Source organism: Anguilla anguilla, chromosome 7 (assembly GCF_013347855.1).
Source record: "Anguilla anguilla isolate fAngAng1 chromosome 7, fAngAng1.pri, whole genome shotgun sequence".
Classification (NCBI taxonomy): Eukaryota; Metazoa; Chordata; class Actinopteri; order Anguilliformes; family Anguillidae; genus Anguilla; species Anguilla anguilla.
Window position 1 is genome coordinate 5,602,446 of NC_049207.1, and position 13,832 is coordinate 5,616,277.

Consider the following 13,832-nt stretch of genomic DNA (forward strand, 5'->3'; position numbering starts at 1 on the left):
GTCGGCCGCGGCGCGGCGTGCGACAGGAATGCGCTCGCGCTCCGCGGGAAGAGAGGGGAGTGGCGCTGGGGGATGGTGGGAGCGCTGGGGGCGTCGTGCTTGAGAGCTGAAAGATGGAGCGTTCCCCCTGCCCCCCCACCCTCCCCCCCCCCCCCAGCCCCCCCGTCCCAGAGCAGCGCGGTCCGCAGCAGGAGCCCACAAGCGTTTCCTGTGGTAACCGCTGCTCCTATCAGCAGCCCTCCAGCTCGTCCTCCCACACGCCCTGCCACCGCGGTCTGACCAGCGCGCTTCCCCCCTGTCACAGCGCTGGGTCCAGGGGGTGCCCAGACTTTTCTGGCCTGCGACCTGCTTTCTCAACAGCCAGCAGAGCATGATCACAGTGTTCAGTCCCCTCGGTGCTGAAATGCGGGCCTGACCACTGAACACTGTCACAGGGGGGAAGCTGGTCGCAATCTGAAAGGGAAGCTAGCGTAGCTACCGGGGGAAAAAAGCTGGTAGCACGTTGTATTAATGCTACACGTGCTCAGTGCTTTGAGCCTAAATACTGCAGTTACACCCAACCTTGAGCTGCAAAATACTTAAAAGCTTCCTAAAAGCTTTCATCTTCCACATGTGCTGGACCGAAATTAGCCAACAGTCTTATCAACACATCAAGGCGTTAGATCCAAAATATGTGATTAGCATGTTCTTAACTGAACATTCCAGTGCTGGTGCAAGTCACAACTGGTGACTGAAAGCAACAGTTCTAGAACACTGGCATTCCTATTTTGGAAAAAAAATGGTCTTTGGGTGACGAAGACCAAAATGGTCGAAACGGATTTTAGTTGAATAAATCATTTCGGAGCATAATAGCAGTGTGCTGGTAGTATTTTCTTATTTTGCATTATTCTTCTTTTTTACCAGGCACCTGCACTAAATTTTGGAAATAATATTGAAGCCAGTAGTCCCATTGATTTTCTATTCCACCTGACAGATAACTGGTTCATTGATGCCACTGACAGGCCAGAGACTCAATCACCACGGAGTCCTGTGTCTAAATCATTTCCTAGTGAGAGGCGTAGAATGAAAACCATAAAAACCAGCAGCACTTCCGGTGGCCTTTAGGGTCAGGCTGGAGGACTGAGCGGCCCTCGGCCCTCCAGTGACCCTTTTCTCCCATGAGCACGTTTTGGAACGTCACTCATCTTCAGACGCGCTCTCCCGTTGCAGAATCTTTTTGGAGGAAAACGCAATCAGGGCCTAAAGCCTGCCAGGGAAACAGGGAAGAGGAAGAAATGGGGTCGCAAGATAAAATGCAGATCCACGACGAAGGGAAAACCACTCTCTCCAGACCTCCCCAGCAATCTGCTCTGCTCCACTCATCAGCCGCCATTCTTACAGGAGCAAAGGGGGGGGGGGGGGGGGGGGGGGGGGAGAATTGTGAAAAGCACACGTGCGCACGTCCACTAAAAAAAGACTTAAGTGGAAACAGAGGAACAGAGCGCACTGCCAAAAACACACAGCCACAGCTGGGGCGGGAACGGGCCGGGGGGGCGGGGGGGCGTGGGGGCGGTGGGGCGGGGGGGGATTGGACACGGGCTCAGCGACCCTTACGCAGACATGCGGAACCGACGGGCCTTCGATGAGGAATTCCGCAGCGCGGATGTGAAAGGGTCCGAGGGACCGGCGGTCGACGGCACGGATGGGGGGGGGGTGGGGGGGGGGGGGGGGGGCGCGGTCGGCTCGGCGAAGTGAAACCGCGGCCAGGTGCGGCACCTGGAGCAGCCCTTTGTGCGCGGTTCGCTGTGAGAACGCAGCGAGAGGAAGCAATCGGCCCTGTTCCGCTGGGGTCTAATGTCGAGAAGCTGCGCGGGGCTTGGGAGTCTTCCTGTCACAGACCCGGCCTCGGAACGCCCGGAAGCACTGCTGACCAATCGGAACGGACGGCGAACGGGACCGGGGTCTCAGAAGACTGCGACAAGCACGGTAACGCCTGGCGGCGATGACCGGACCGCGGTTCTGATGCCCACATCAGGTGCCTCTCTGTCGGGTGACTGCGCCCATAAGGCTGGGACAGCCTGTTTGCAGCAGGGAGGAGTCACAGTACCAGTGCATGCTGGGAGCACCAAATGGCCTCGTGCACAATTCACCTGAGCTTGAGAACAGCGTGTGGCCCAAAGTGACATCAGAAAGGACGGGGGATGGACCATTAAACTAATCCGATAATTATAGCGTCAAAATTCACCAGTAATGCAACAATAATAATCCTTTGAGAGTCATTTCTGAGCCAGTTTTTGTGTCCGGCAGTGTCTGTGTCTAAACCTGCATCACCGAGCTCGCATGCAGAGAGCCACAGCACGGGCAGCCAATCACGACGCAGGAACAGGCCCGCGCGACAGCTTGCGCACTGACGTACACACGGCACAGCACAGCGCTGAACGCCCACGCGCTGAGCGAAAGGAAGAAGGCAAGACGAGTCGCTCTGGAGCTGACAGCAAACGCAAGGAGAGCACAGCCTCCAAGGTCCAGGAAAGTGTCACGAAACATTTTCAAAAACCGATTTAAAAAACGAACTGAGCTCTCTCCCTCTGTAACTGCATGTGTTCTGTCCCAACAAAACGAGCGAGTTGGGAGCAGCATTATGAAATGAAAACGGTACCGTCTCCTGCACCATAAAACACACATTTTAACGTTTTCACGACACACGCTGACTGACTCATTTATTAATTATTATCCATCCACTATTCATAACTGTACCAGAAGCAGTTTGCAGTGGTCAGGCGTCACCTGTCTATCCACAGGTTGCAGATCCCCTTTCAAAGTTCCCTCACCGATGCGGAGGAGATCAGCACGCCAGAAAGAACTGGCCCTGAGCTTGCTTTCAGAACCCCCTCTTAGTCCCACATGCGCTTCTCCTGTCGTTCTTAGTCAACAGCTTCCAGTACCTCTGCGATCCACACGCATTGCAGACAGCCGGTACTAGATTAGCATAATGTCTGTAATGTTTTTGTTTTGAGAATGAAAGATTTGCATTTTTTTTTTTTTGTGCTAGCAGTTGTTATAAGAAAAAGACTAAGGTCAGGCTAAAACAGTGAGATCCCACTTGTTTGATTATTGCAATTGTTTCCCTCTGTGCTACAAGGTTTTTGGCCTTGCTAGCATCAGTGCTACCGGTTGAAAGGTTCATTTACAGCCTCGTCTTACTGATCTTCCCTCTATCAAAGGCTCCCTGAATTGCTTACAGAGCTGGTAAATTGTTAGCTTGAACATACAAAGCATTAAATATGTAATTGATTCTTGGATGGGCCACTTGCTTGTCCTGTGCACTGTGCATCCAGTCAGCTATTCTCAGATGACTGCTGGATCCAGCCAGCTATTCTCAGATGACTGCTGGATCCAGTCAGCTACTCTCAGATGACTGCTGGATCCAGTCAGCTATTCTCAGATGACTGCTGGATCCAGTCAGCTACTCTCAGATGACTGCTGGATCCAGTCAGCTATTCTCAGATGACTGCTGGATCCAGTCAGCTACTCTCAGATGACTGCTGGATCCAGTCAGCTATTCTCAGATGACTGCTGGATCCAGTCGGCTATTCTCAGATGACTGCTGGATCCAGTCAGCTATTCTCAGATGACTGCTGGATCCAGTCAGCTACTCTCAGATGACTGCTGGATCCAGTCAGCTATTCTCAGATGACTGCTGGATCCAGTCAGCTACTCTCAGATGACTGCTGGATCCAGTCAGCTATTCTCAGATGACTGCTGGATCCAGTCAGCTACTCTCAGATGACTGCTGGATCCAGTCAGCTATTCTCAGATGACTGCTGGATCCAGTCAGCTACTCTCAGATGACTGCTGGATCCAGTCAGCTATTCTCAGATGACTGCTGGATCCAGTCGGCTATTCTCAGATGACTGCTGGATCCAGTCGGCTATTCTCAGATGACTGCTGGATCCAGTTGGCTATTCTCAGATGACTGCTGGATCCAGTCGGCTATTCTCTGATGACTGCTGGATCCAGTCGGCTATTCTCAGATGACTGCTGGATCCAGTCAGCCTCAGGCCTGCACGTTAAGCGACAGGCGAAGAGCAGACCGAAGATCAGTTAAGACCGGCAGACCAGCGGCTGAACTGAGCTTCCTGGACCAGCGCCCCCTCTTCAACCGCAGCCTCGCTGAGCCCGCCTCGAGAACCACGGTGACACAGCGCCTCCTCGCCATGGCAACGGCGCAGACGGGGTTCCCCCACCCCTCCGAAAAAGAAAAGAGAAGAAAAGAAAAAAAAAACCTCCTTCCTGCTGCAGGACTCAGTTTGTTCACCTCTGCCTCCGACGCAGAGGACCCAAAAAAAAAAAAAAAAAAAACTCAACTCCCTTCTCAGAACTGACAGGGCTCTCACAGGGGGGGTGGGGGGGGTTGGCTGAAACGCACGCGGTGGGTCGGGGCCCCTATCGGAGCGAGCGGCTTCCCCTGGCGCCTGTTCCGGAGAGCGCACGCGTGCCCGTGCCCGTGGCCCCCGCTGCAGACGGATTAAGTCGTTAAGGAAATGGAGGGCAGGCCTGGATTTAGGGAGATACCGCCGCACTCCCAGGCCCAAGAAAGCCCAGCCTGCACTCAGACAGGAAGTGCATCTTTCAGTCTGATTCCACAGCCAATCACAGCCGGATTTCAGCGCCTACGGCACACTCAGCAAGCGAATAAATGAGCAGATCTGGGGTTGCATTTGGACTGTAATCTATCTGCACAATCAGAGCTTGAAAAGCCACTTTAATAGCGCATTTGCTCGTGAATCAATGCCTCTGATGCCCGGTTCTGTTCTCTCTGCAGTCTGATGGTTTGCATGCATTATTCACCGTTTCATATTGTGTCAATGCGCTCACATGTCGTCCAGCTGTGTTTTTGGACAAAGGAAACGCGCCGTTCATACACCGGCCCCCACCTGGCACGGCAACCTACACAGTGCCCTCCGTCTTCTCGAAACTGAACCAACAGGAAGTCCCGTTCACAAACAAAAGAAGGGGACTGTTCTTATTAATATTCACCTCACCAACTAGCTTGCGTTAGCTTTTTTTTTGTCTTTCCCAAAGAGACGACCGGGAGACCCAGCAGTCCGACCAGGAAAGAAAGTTCATTCCCCGCAGCGATCCACAGCGAGCTGGTACTTCTGAAAGCGACAGGAGACTAGAGAGGTAAGCCAAGAGGGACAGACACAGGGCAGAGAGGCGGGCAAAGACAGGAACATCAGGCCCAGACACAGGGCCTGATTTACTGAGACCATTAGCATGTGCAGAAGCGATAACCTCCCCAGTGCTCGGTCACCTGCGAGCACGTCGGCGTATCCTGACGCAGAACCCTCTCGTTACAGAGCAGAAGCGAGAACCTGAGTCAAAACGGGCCCAGCCTGACGCTCACTGCAGACGCTGTGACTGAGCCGCTTCCTCTTCAATGCAATTTAAAAGCCCTTTTTACGTCTGTTTATTTGTGCAGCGTGAACTACCAACTTTGATACATTCTAATTTTAAACCAAGTTTCTCAACAAAAAAAAACTTCCCAGTTTTGATATATTCAGACATAGAGGGAAATGCATGGGTGAGAATACTCCCCTTAGTTCTGTTGCTTCAGGTTTGTGCAAAGCTAAAAGAAAACCAGAGAGATATGGCGTTAGTGTACCCAGCTGGCTGCTGCTCCATAGACTCATACAATAAGCCTCTTGACCTCTGACCCCCCAGTGATCGGCTGGGGTCAATGAGAACATGTACAGCAGTAAATCTGGGGCCTCCCACTTCCTGTTCACAGCATCAAGGGCCAGACCAGACTTCACTCAACCCCTCAGCGTACCGTACAGCATATTATCCTCTACAGCTCTACAAAACACACACACATGCACGCAGAACACACACACACACACACACTCACAAACTCAAACACACACACACGCACGCAGAACACACATACACACACGCACACACACACACGCGCGCACGCAGAACACACACACACACTCACAAACTCAAACACACACACACGCACGCACACATACGCACATACACACACAGTCTTTAACATATCTACACAGTAAAATGTTCAGCATTAAAGCAACTCTTACAGAGAACAAATGGTCTCAACTGGACTGATATGCACTCTGTTCGCGGACTTAACACCAGACATTTTACAAATCTAACTTCTGAAATGTTATCTGAGCTGACCAGAAGTGCACTGGTTCAGACTTTGAATTTAATGGTACACCGTACCTATTATCCAGCGGAAGTACATGCACCTGACACGAGAGCAGGACACCTGCAAGCCGAACGCTCAGAACAATAACCACAACCCAAGTCTTTGTTTTAATGTTCCCAATTCTGTCATAAATAAATGCTTTGTGCATCACTCATGAGCAGAGTGACTGGTGGGGCTGAGCATCGCTATATAAGGAAGAGGGCCGCCGTGCGTTCTCCTCGCAAACCTCAGCTTCCTGCCGTCTTCTCTCTCTTCCTCTTCAGAGCGGAGGCTGATCGCTTGAACGCCCGTGACTGTGCCTAGGGACGAGGCCTGCCTGCCTCTCTCTCTCTCTCTCTCTCTCTCTCTCTCCCTCCCTCCCTCGCGAGGGGGCCTCGGCGTCTTGGCGGGACGCGAGGCGGCACAGACACCCCGTCAGCATTCGCCTCCAAAGGGGAGTCATTTGGCCCGGCTCCCTGGCACCAGCACTCCTGCTAATTAAAAAGGCTCAGGGGTCCCTGTATGCCAGGCTCTCTACAGCTTGAGAGGCCCTGTACACCAGGCTCTCTACAGCTCAAGAGGCCCTGTACATCAGGCTCTCTACAGCTCAAGAGGCCCTGTACACCAGACTCTCTACAGCTCAAGAGGCCCTGTACACCAGGCTCTCTACAGCCTGAGAGGCCCTGTACACCAGACTCTCTACAGCTTGAGAGGCCCTGTACACCAGACTCTCTACAGCTTGAGAGGCCCTGTACACCAGACTCTCTACAGCTTGAGATGCCCTGTACACCAGGCTCTCTACAGCTCAAGAGGCCCTGTACACCAGACTCTCTACAGCTCAAGAGGCCCTGTACACCAGGCTCTCTACAGCTTGAGATGCCCTGTACATCAGACTCTCTACAGCTTTAGAGGCCCTGTACACCAGACTCTCTACAGCTTGAGAGGCCCTGTACACCAGACTCTCTACAGCTTGAGAGGCCCTGTACACCAGGATCTCTACAGCTCGAGAGGCCCTGTACACCAGGCTCTCCTCAGCTTGAGAGGCCCTGTACACCAGACTCTCTACAGCTTGAGAGGCCCTGTACACCAGACTCTCTACAGCTTGAGAGGCCCTGTACACCAGACTCTCTACAGCTTGAGAGACCCTGTACAACAGACTCTCTACAGCTTGAGAGGCCCTGTACACCAGACTCTCTACAGCTTGAGAGGCCCTGTACACCAGACTCTCTACAGCTTGAGAGGCCCTGTACACCAGGCTCTCTACAACTAGAGAGGCCCTGTACACCAGACTCTCTACAGCTTGAGAGGCCCTGTACACCAGCCTCTCTACAGCTTGAGAAGCCCTGTACACCAGACTCTCTTCGCTTTGTGCACAGAGTAGCAGATGCGCTAGAATCCGACCTCGGTTCTGGCCGTCGGCAAGCCTCGTGACAGCCTCTGACAAACACGGAGACAGAACCGCTCTCCCGGCTTCTTTTTGTGTAAGTGAAACCGGGAGAGGTTTCCGGAGGGGAAATACATGCTTGTGGACCAAACCTCGCTGAGTCAGAGCATCCGCGTATCGCAAGGTGAAGCGACCCCGATGCTCACGACAGGTTCCGACAGACCGTGTACAACCCCACGATCCCTCAGGATAACTTTACCTGCCCGTAGCCACGCGACTGGATCAGGAGCGCTGACCTTTTATCATTCATCACCGAGCGCGGCCTGTCTGTGCCGATTCGGCCGTCGCCAGTGCGGTCTTGCTCCATGGAGCCAGCAAACATTTGTGTGCAAACAGAATAATCGCCTGCAACCCCAGCCTGCTCAATGCCTAACATCCACAAAAGACAACTACCGGCTAAACAGCTAACAGGATTTTTGGGGAGGAACCGTGAAAAATTATTACATGCTTTTTTATAAAGAACTTTTAAAAAAATTAATTAAAATTAAATAAGGTATTGAATCCTGTCCTTCGTTGGAGTTACCTCCCTCATAATTTAACCAGTTTTATCACACTGCCAGTATGACAGTATTTCCACAGCGTTCATGTCTCCTCACACACACACACACACACACACACACACACACACACACACACAGAGGCACAGACACTCAGAGCAGGCTCCCTCTGTGGCACGGCTCTGATATGAAGGCGAACGTGACGTAAATGTGCCAAACTGCCCTCAGTTACCAGCAGGGCGACTCTCTCCAGCACGGGGTCAGAGACGCTCTGTCCCCGAGCGTGCCACGTGCTCTCAAGCGGAACAAAAACACAGATTAAACGTGGCAGTGGCGGGGCGGAGGGCTTCGTGCGCTGGGTCTGGTAACCTGAAGGATGCGGGTTCGATTCCCAGGCACACAGTGAAGCGAGCGTCCAATCCTCTAAACATGTCTGTGACCCATTTCAAGTCGACTGGATGGCCAGAGGAACTGTGCTGAAATGTATGGGATTCCAGGGTGGATTAAGACAACATCGACCCAGATATAATAAGGCAACATCTCAAATCTTTCAGGGAAACAACATCAAAGCCTTAAACTCCAAAGAGTGCAATTTATCATGAGGAACAGGTTTGAGGTGTAAAAAAAAAAAAAAACACAGAGAAAATGGATTTCATTTTGATGAGTTGCACAGTGACCTTTGACCTCTGCAGGAATCCCACCCAGAACCACCAACCCCCCCACAGTTGACCAAACCGGTGAGATGGAAGACTAGCCAGACCTGTCCGTTATCTTCGCAGAGCCCGCCTCCTCGCAGAAGCCAGCCAATGCTCATTCGCTCTGGCCCTGCCAGCGAGCGCAGCTCCCCGCGGGGGCGTCTCTCCCGCTTCTCAGCGATCGCTCGGCGCATTCAGAGCCCGATTGGTCCGCACGCTGCAGCCAATCAGGGGCTTTGTTCTGCGAGTGACAGGTCCCCCCCTGCGGTTTCCTTCAACGCTCTGTCACTTCGAGATTCCCGCCTTTGTTCCTCTCCGCACATCGCCACACAGCCGCTGCAGCCGCCCCGTCTGGGAGCGGAGCGCGAACGACGGACCCCTGCATCGCCATCACTCTTCTTCACAAATACTCCACATAAAGATACAGTCCACAATACCAAATACCAGTGGAATCTGTATAAAATCCCTCCGGGCAGGCTGTAATGTAAAATTATGCCAGTAATGCGCGGATATAATCAATAAACCGCGGGCTACAAATATGAAGATGGATGGGTGGCACGCAGACGCTTCTGCTGAAAAGTATGCAGGGAACGCTCAGCAGCCTTGCGTTAGCGCGAGAGCAGCGGCTGGCTTCATGTGAGCGACCGCGACGCGTTCGGCTTCACGGCGAGCGAAACGCGGATAATCGGGACGAGCTTAGCGGGGATCGTGGCGAACTGCTGGCTTTAGTAACGGGGTCAAAGGAACATTCTCCGAATTCCAGGGAAGACCCGGCAGCCTCCTCCCCCCCCGCCCCCCGCCTCGCCGCCTCTGACCGCTGCTGCGCAGAGGGGCTCGACGCCCCGGCTAAACTGCAGCGGCGCTGCCCAAACCGCTGTCCCGCGCGGGAGATCCAGCTGGATTCCAGGCCCAAATCCACCAGGCAGGGTCAGGCAAAAAGGTCAAGTCCCGGGACACCTCGGTGGGAGGCTCAACTGAGGGATGATATTTGCAGTTCTACTCGACAACCGAAATCTGTACAAACGGTCAACGTAGCGGTTCTGAATAATCTGTGACACGGTTAGAAGTGGCTCTTGGAGTGGGAACCAAGACAGCAAAATCCCCTTCCCCCCCTCCCCCCTCGCATGTGAACCTCCATTTGAGGACCTGTCACACTAAATTCAGGAACAAACGAGAGCCTGCATGGCCTCTACCTGCACAACAAGGGCCCCTATGGCTCCTAAAGTTAAGTTTTGCAGTGCAGGAAGTGCAGATGTGCCTGGGTGGGGGCTGCGTGCCGGTCTCCAGCCCGAGGCTGCCCCTCCCTCAAACCCGAACACACGCAGGTTCTTTAAGGGTTAACGGGGGAATGGCGGCTCTGCTCCCGCGGCCCGAGACCGGTCCCCCCGACAGCTGAAGAGCCCGACGTGCCGGGGCAGTGCACTGCAAGCCGGGGCACAGGAAGCGGGGCGACGCCATTGGCGGGAGCTGCCTGTCCGTCATTAATAATGAGTGCGGCGCCCCGCCCCCTTCCCCTGGGGTCGAACCCCAGGGCAGGGAGCGCTTGGCGGGGGCGGAATGAGTACGGAAGTCTCCCCCCGCCCCCACTCCCCCCAACACCCAGCCGAAACAAACAAGGGTGAGAAAAAAGGACAACAAGATCAGAATCTGGCTTCTGTGCTGGATGGCCGTTTCCCCTGGTTACAAGGCCAAGGCTCTGACGGGGACAGCAGCTAGTGCCGTGAATGCTTCCCCGCCCCTCCCCCGGGTGCCGTTCCTACTTCCTGTCAGAAGCTGGAGCCCCTCGGAGAGAGCATCCGATTCGCTCTCAGCCAACGTCTTCCCGCTGCAGGAGGAGGGCGTGGCCCCCAGCGAAGAGCTGCGTTCAGGCCAGCGTGGAGAGCGTTGGACAAAACACCGACAGGCTCCAGACAGCCAGGGGACGTCAGGCTCCAGTACTGCAGCTAGCACGAGCCACTGCGCCCGTAAGCAAATTGACCTAGCCTAGCACAAGCGCTCCAGGAGGAAAACCAGTCGCATGCAAGGGTTACATAACAGCAATTAAACCTGAGAGTCAGGGGTAAGGGCGTCCAGCATGTAAATAAACCATGAGATGTGCACTCAGCCCGAGCGGCTGTAGAGCAGCCCCACCAGAAGCTGCTGTTCTGTGTCGTTACGGTGCTCACGCTCCCTGTATTACATGAAATAAAGTCCTCGCAGGACTTAAAGTGCACCGCTTGTCCTGGGCATTCACCTGCTAGCCGCTCTGCGCTAACGGTAAAGGGTGTGCACGCGGCTAAGCTAACGCCCGCCTGGAGTCGCAACACGTGCTGAAAAACCGCCTGGCTCCGCCCCAAGGGCACCTGCCCCCTGCCGGGGTGGGGGGTTGGGGGGGAGGGGGGGCACACAGAGCCGCCGATTAGCAGGCGGGTCAAAGTTTCCGCCTCAGCCCGGCCAAAGGTGGCACAGGCAGGCGTGGAGACGGGGGGGGGGGGGATTAAGCCGCCGCAGATGCCGCGGGTCGCGAAACACACCGCGCGGTTCGGCCGGAGCGCTTGTGAAACCGGCCCCCCCCCAATCCCCCCCCCCCCCGCTGTTACTTGGAAACAGTCTAAACACATGTGGCAACATTCAGACACCTCCACACGGCTCCACCTTCCAGGCCTTTGGCTACGACGGGCAGAGCGGCAGGGCCGCTGGCACAGGACGAGGGTGGCTTCCGGGGAAGAGAAACCTCAGGGGTGAAGGCTTCAGCACGCAAGAGCAGACACACAAATATTCACCACACATCATCACATTCACCACACATCATCATAAAGCAACCGCGCTGTCCAGCTCATCCATTTTCTACTTTCTGTTCACTTTCCTAAGTCCTCAACATCTCCGCACTATAACTGCAAGATTTGCTCACGGCAGCAAGCACAAAAAATAAATATGTATTTCATGCTCAAAGCAGAAATAATGTGCCGCTGCCTCAACAACCACCAACTGACATTCATAATCCATATTTGTATTATTTAAAATGCTTCTTCTTAACCTCGAGGGTATGCAAGAAAAATGGCATGGCCCCACCCCCTTTCAAATTTTCAATAATGTATAGCAGAAGAATAATTTTTGAAATTTGCAATTATTATGTCTGCAAACCAGATGTTTTATTTTCTGTTTGCACAAGGACTTAATGGTAAAACGTGAAGATTTGCAACGTGCGTGCAAAGTGAACCTGCTGTTTCAGAGTGCACACCGCATGCACGGTGCCGTACGGTGTGCTGAGCAGCACGGAAAACATACCCAGCAGGGCAGCTCCACTAAAAGCACTAAGCCCACTTCATTTTCCACATGTATGGAGACACGCTTTAAGACGCTGAGTTTGAACTAGTCACGTCAAACATTCACTGCTTTTTTTCTCCAAATGTTTTATTAATGCCATAGCCTAAATCCGATATAAAAATAGATCAGAGCACCACGTTACTAATTTCCAGCTGATTGGGTCGGAAAATGGGACGAACAACCTTCTGGAGGCGGCATGAATATTTCATGTTCGCAAGCCACCCTACGGCAGGAATCTAGGCCACATGAGACGGGAGAGACAGAGAGAGCCGTCACATACGAGATCGTGTCTCTTAGCATCTAAGCGCGACAGCAAGCAGGGCTAATCAGTTAACAATTTAACACTTGATTCAACACTAGATTTCCCTGCATTAATCAAATCATTTCGCACATGATCCACGATGAATGAACAACATGGCTATTTTTAAAGCAACGCGATATGAATTTAGAATGTATCTAAATTGTCATCGCCAAGTGTATTCCGCGGGCAGTAAGAAAGCTCAGCATACACGTATGCCGTTTCATTTTCACTTCGGTCGTAACATAGTGACAGCATATTTCAAATCCGTGCCTTCATCATTTTCGTTAGCTGAACAGGCGACACCTTTGCCAGACAAGCCGAGGTTCATGTTAGCGTTGCTAATGTATTCGCCTGGTCTGTTGGCCAGCTAACCATTATAAGTTAACAAACCGTGTCCACCGTCGGTCCTTAATCATCCGATCGCAATCTAACACCGCCCTTCTTTAAAATATCAAATATCTTGAACGTGACAACAGCGGCACCACACACATATACCCCATCGGAATCGTACGATTTGGCGATTTTATCTATCAGTTAATGAATAGAAACAAAGGGCTTTGATTATGTCAGATACAATAGGGCCCTGGACATCCGCGGTCGACAGTTGAACCGCCGTCCGAAGCCGAGATCCCGTAGGTCGGCCGCATCGGTCTGTCCCGTCCCGACCGGTCCCCGCCTCCCTTACCTCCGCCTCCTGTTTACTACATGCAGCTAGCTAGCCTAGTTAGGAAGAGACTTCAAAACTCACCCCTCTTATCGAGGTCGTAACCGACCACCACGAAGTAGTCGGCCAGCCTTGCCATGTCGGCGATTTACGAGATCACGGCGTCAGGCCCTTTTTAATTCCTTTCCGTTTGCAGTTAATATCTCGTTCACATTCTGCTGGGTGGAGAGACATCGTCGGCAACAACAGCATCCCTCCAACAGTGCCCTGCCGCCATACTGTCAGTATTCTCACCCTGACAGCAGAGCTCACAGAGTCTGCGCAGTGAGGAACAGGGAGGGGCGCGCGGCCATACTACAGTGACATACATATTCCAATGTAAAAGCAGCGTTAATGTTGCCTTAAAAGTAAGGATTAAATCGGTGATTCTGTAATGTTTTAGTATTTTCAGCTGGTCCGTATTCAGCTATTATATGTATCCATCGTTTTACTGTTCATCCGTTCAGGGAGCTGTGGTTACGTGATGATTTTAAAGCGGCAACATGTGAATTGTTTTAGGATCTGGATCGTTTCCCATGTGTGTAGCGTGCGCTACCATACAGAATAATGGGTCATCTGGCGGTATATTGGAGGAAGGCCTCCAGATACAGACACCAGGCACAAGCAGGCTATTGCATAAACAGTGCTGGGCCAATTCGATGTATCCTGGAAGGTTTTGGTGTGTTTGTTTTA

The 13,832-nt window shown here is 52.9% G+C and overlaps 1 protein-coding gene across 3 annotated transcripts in view; it reads right to left on the minus strand.

The window, feature by feature from the left end:
- sbf1 (SET binding factor 1) overlaps window positions 1–13,387 on the minus strand; it is a 61,792-nt gene extending 48,405 nt beyond the window's left edge. For all 3 annotated transcript variants that reach the window (XM_035424443.1, XM_035424444.1, XM_035424442.1), the window contains exon 1: window positions 13,185–13,387. In XM_035424443.1, the coding sequence (XP_035280334.1) occupies window positions 13,185–13,239 (55 nt within the window). In that variant the 5' untranslated portion in view covers window positions 13,240–13,387. The remainder of the gene's footprint in view (window positions 1–13,184) is intronic.
- Between the last annotated feature and the right edge of the window lie 445 nt (window positions 13,388–13,832).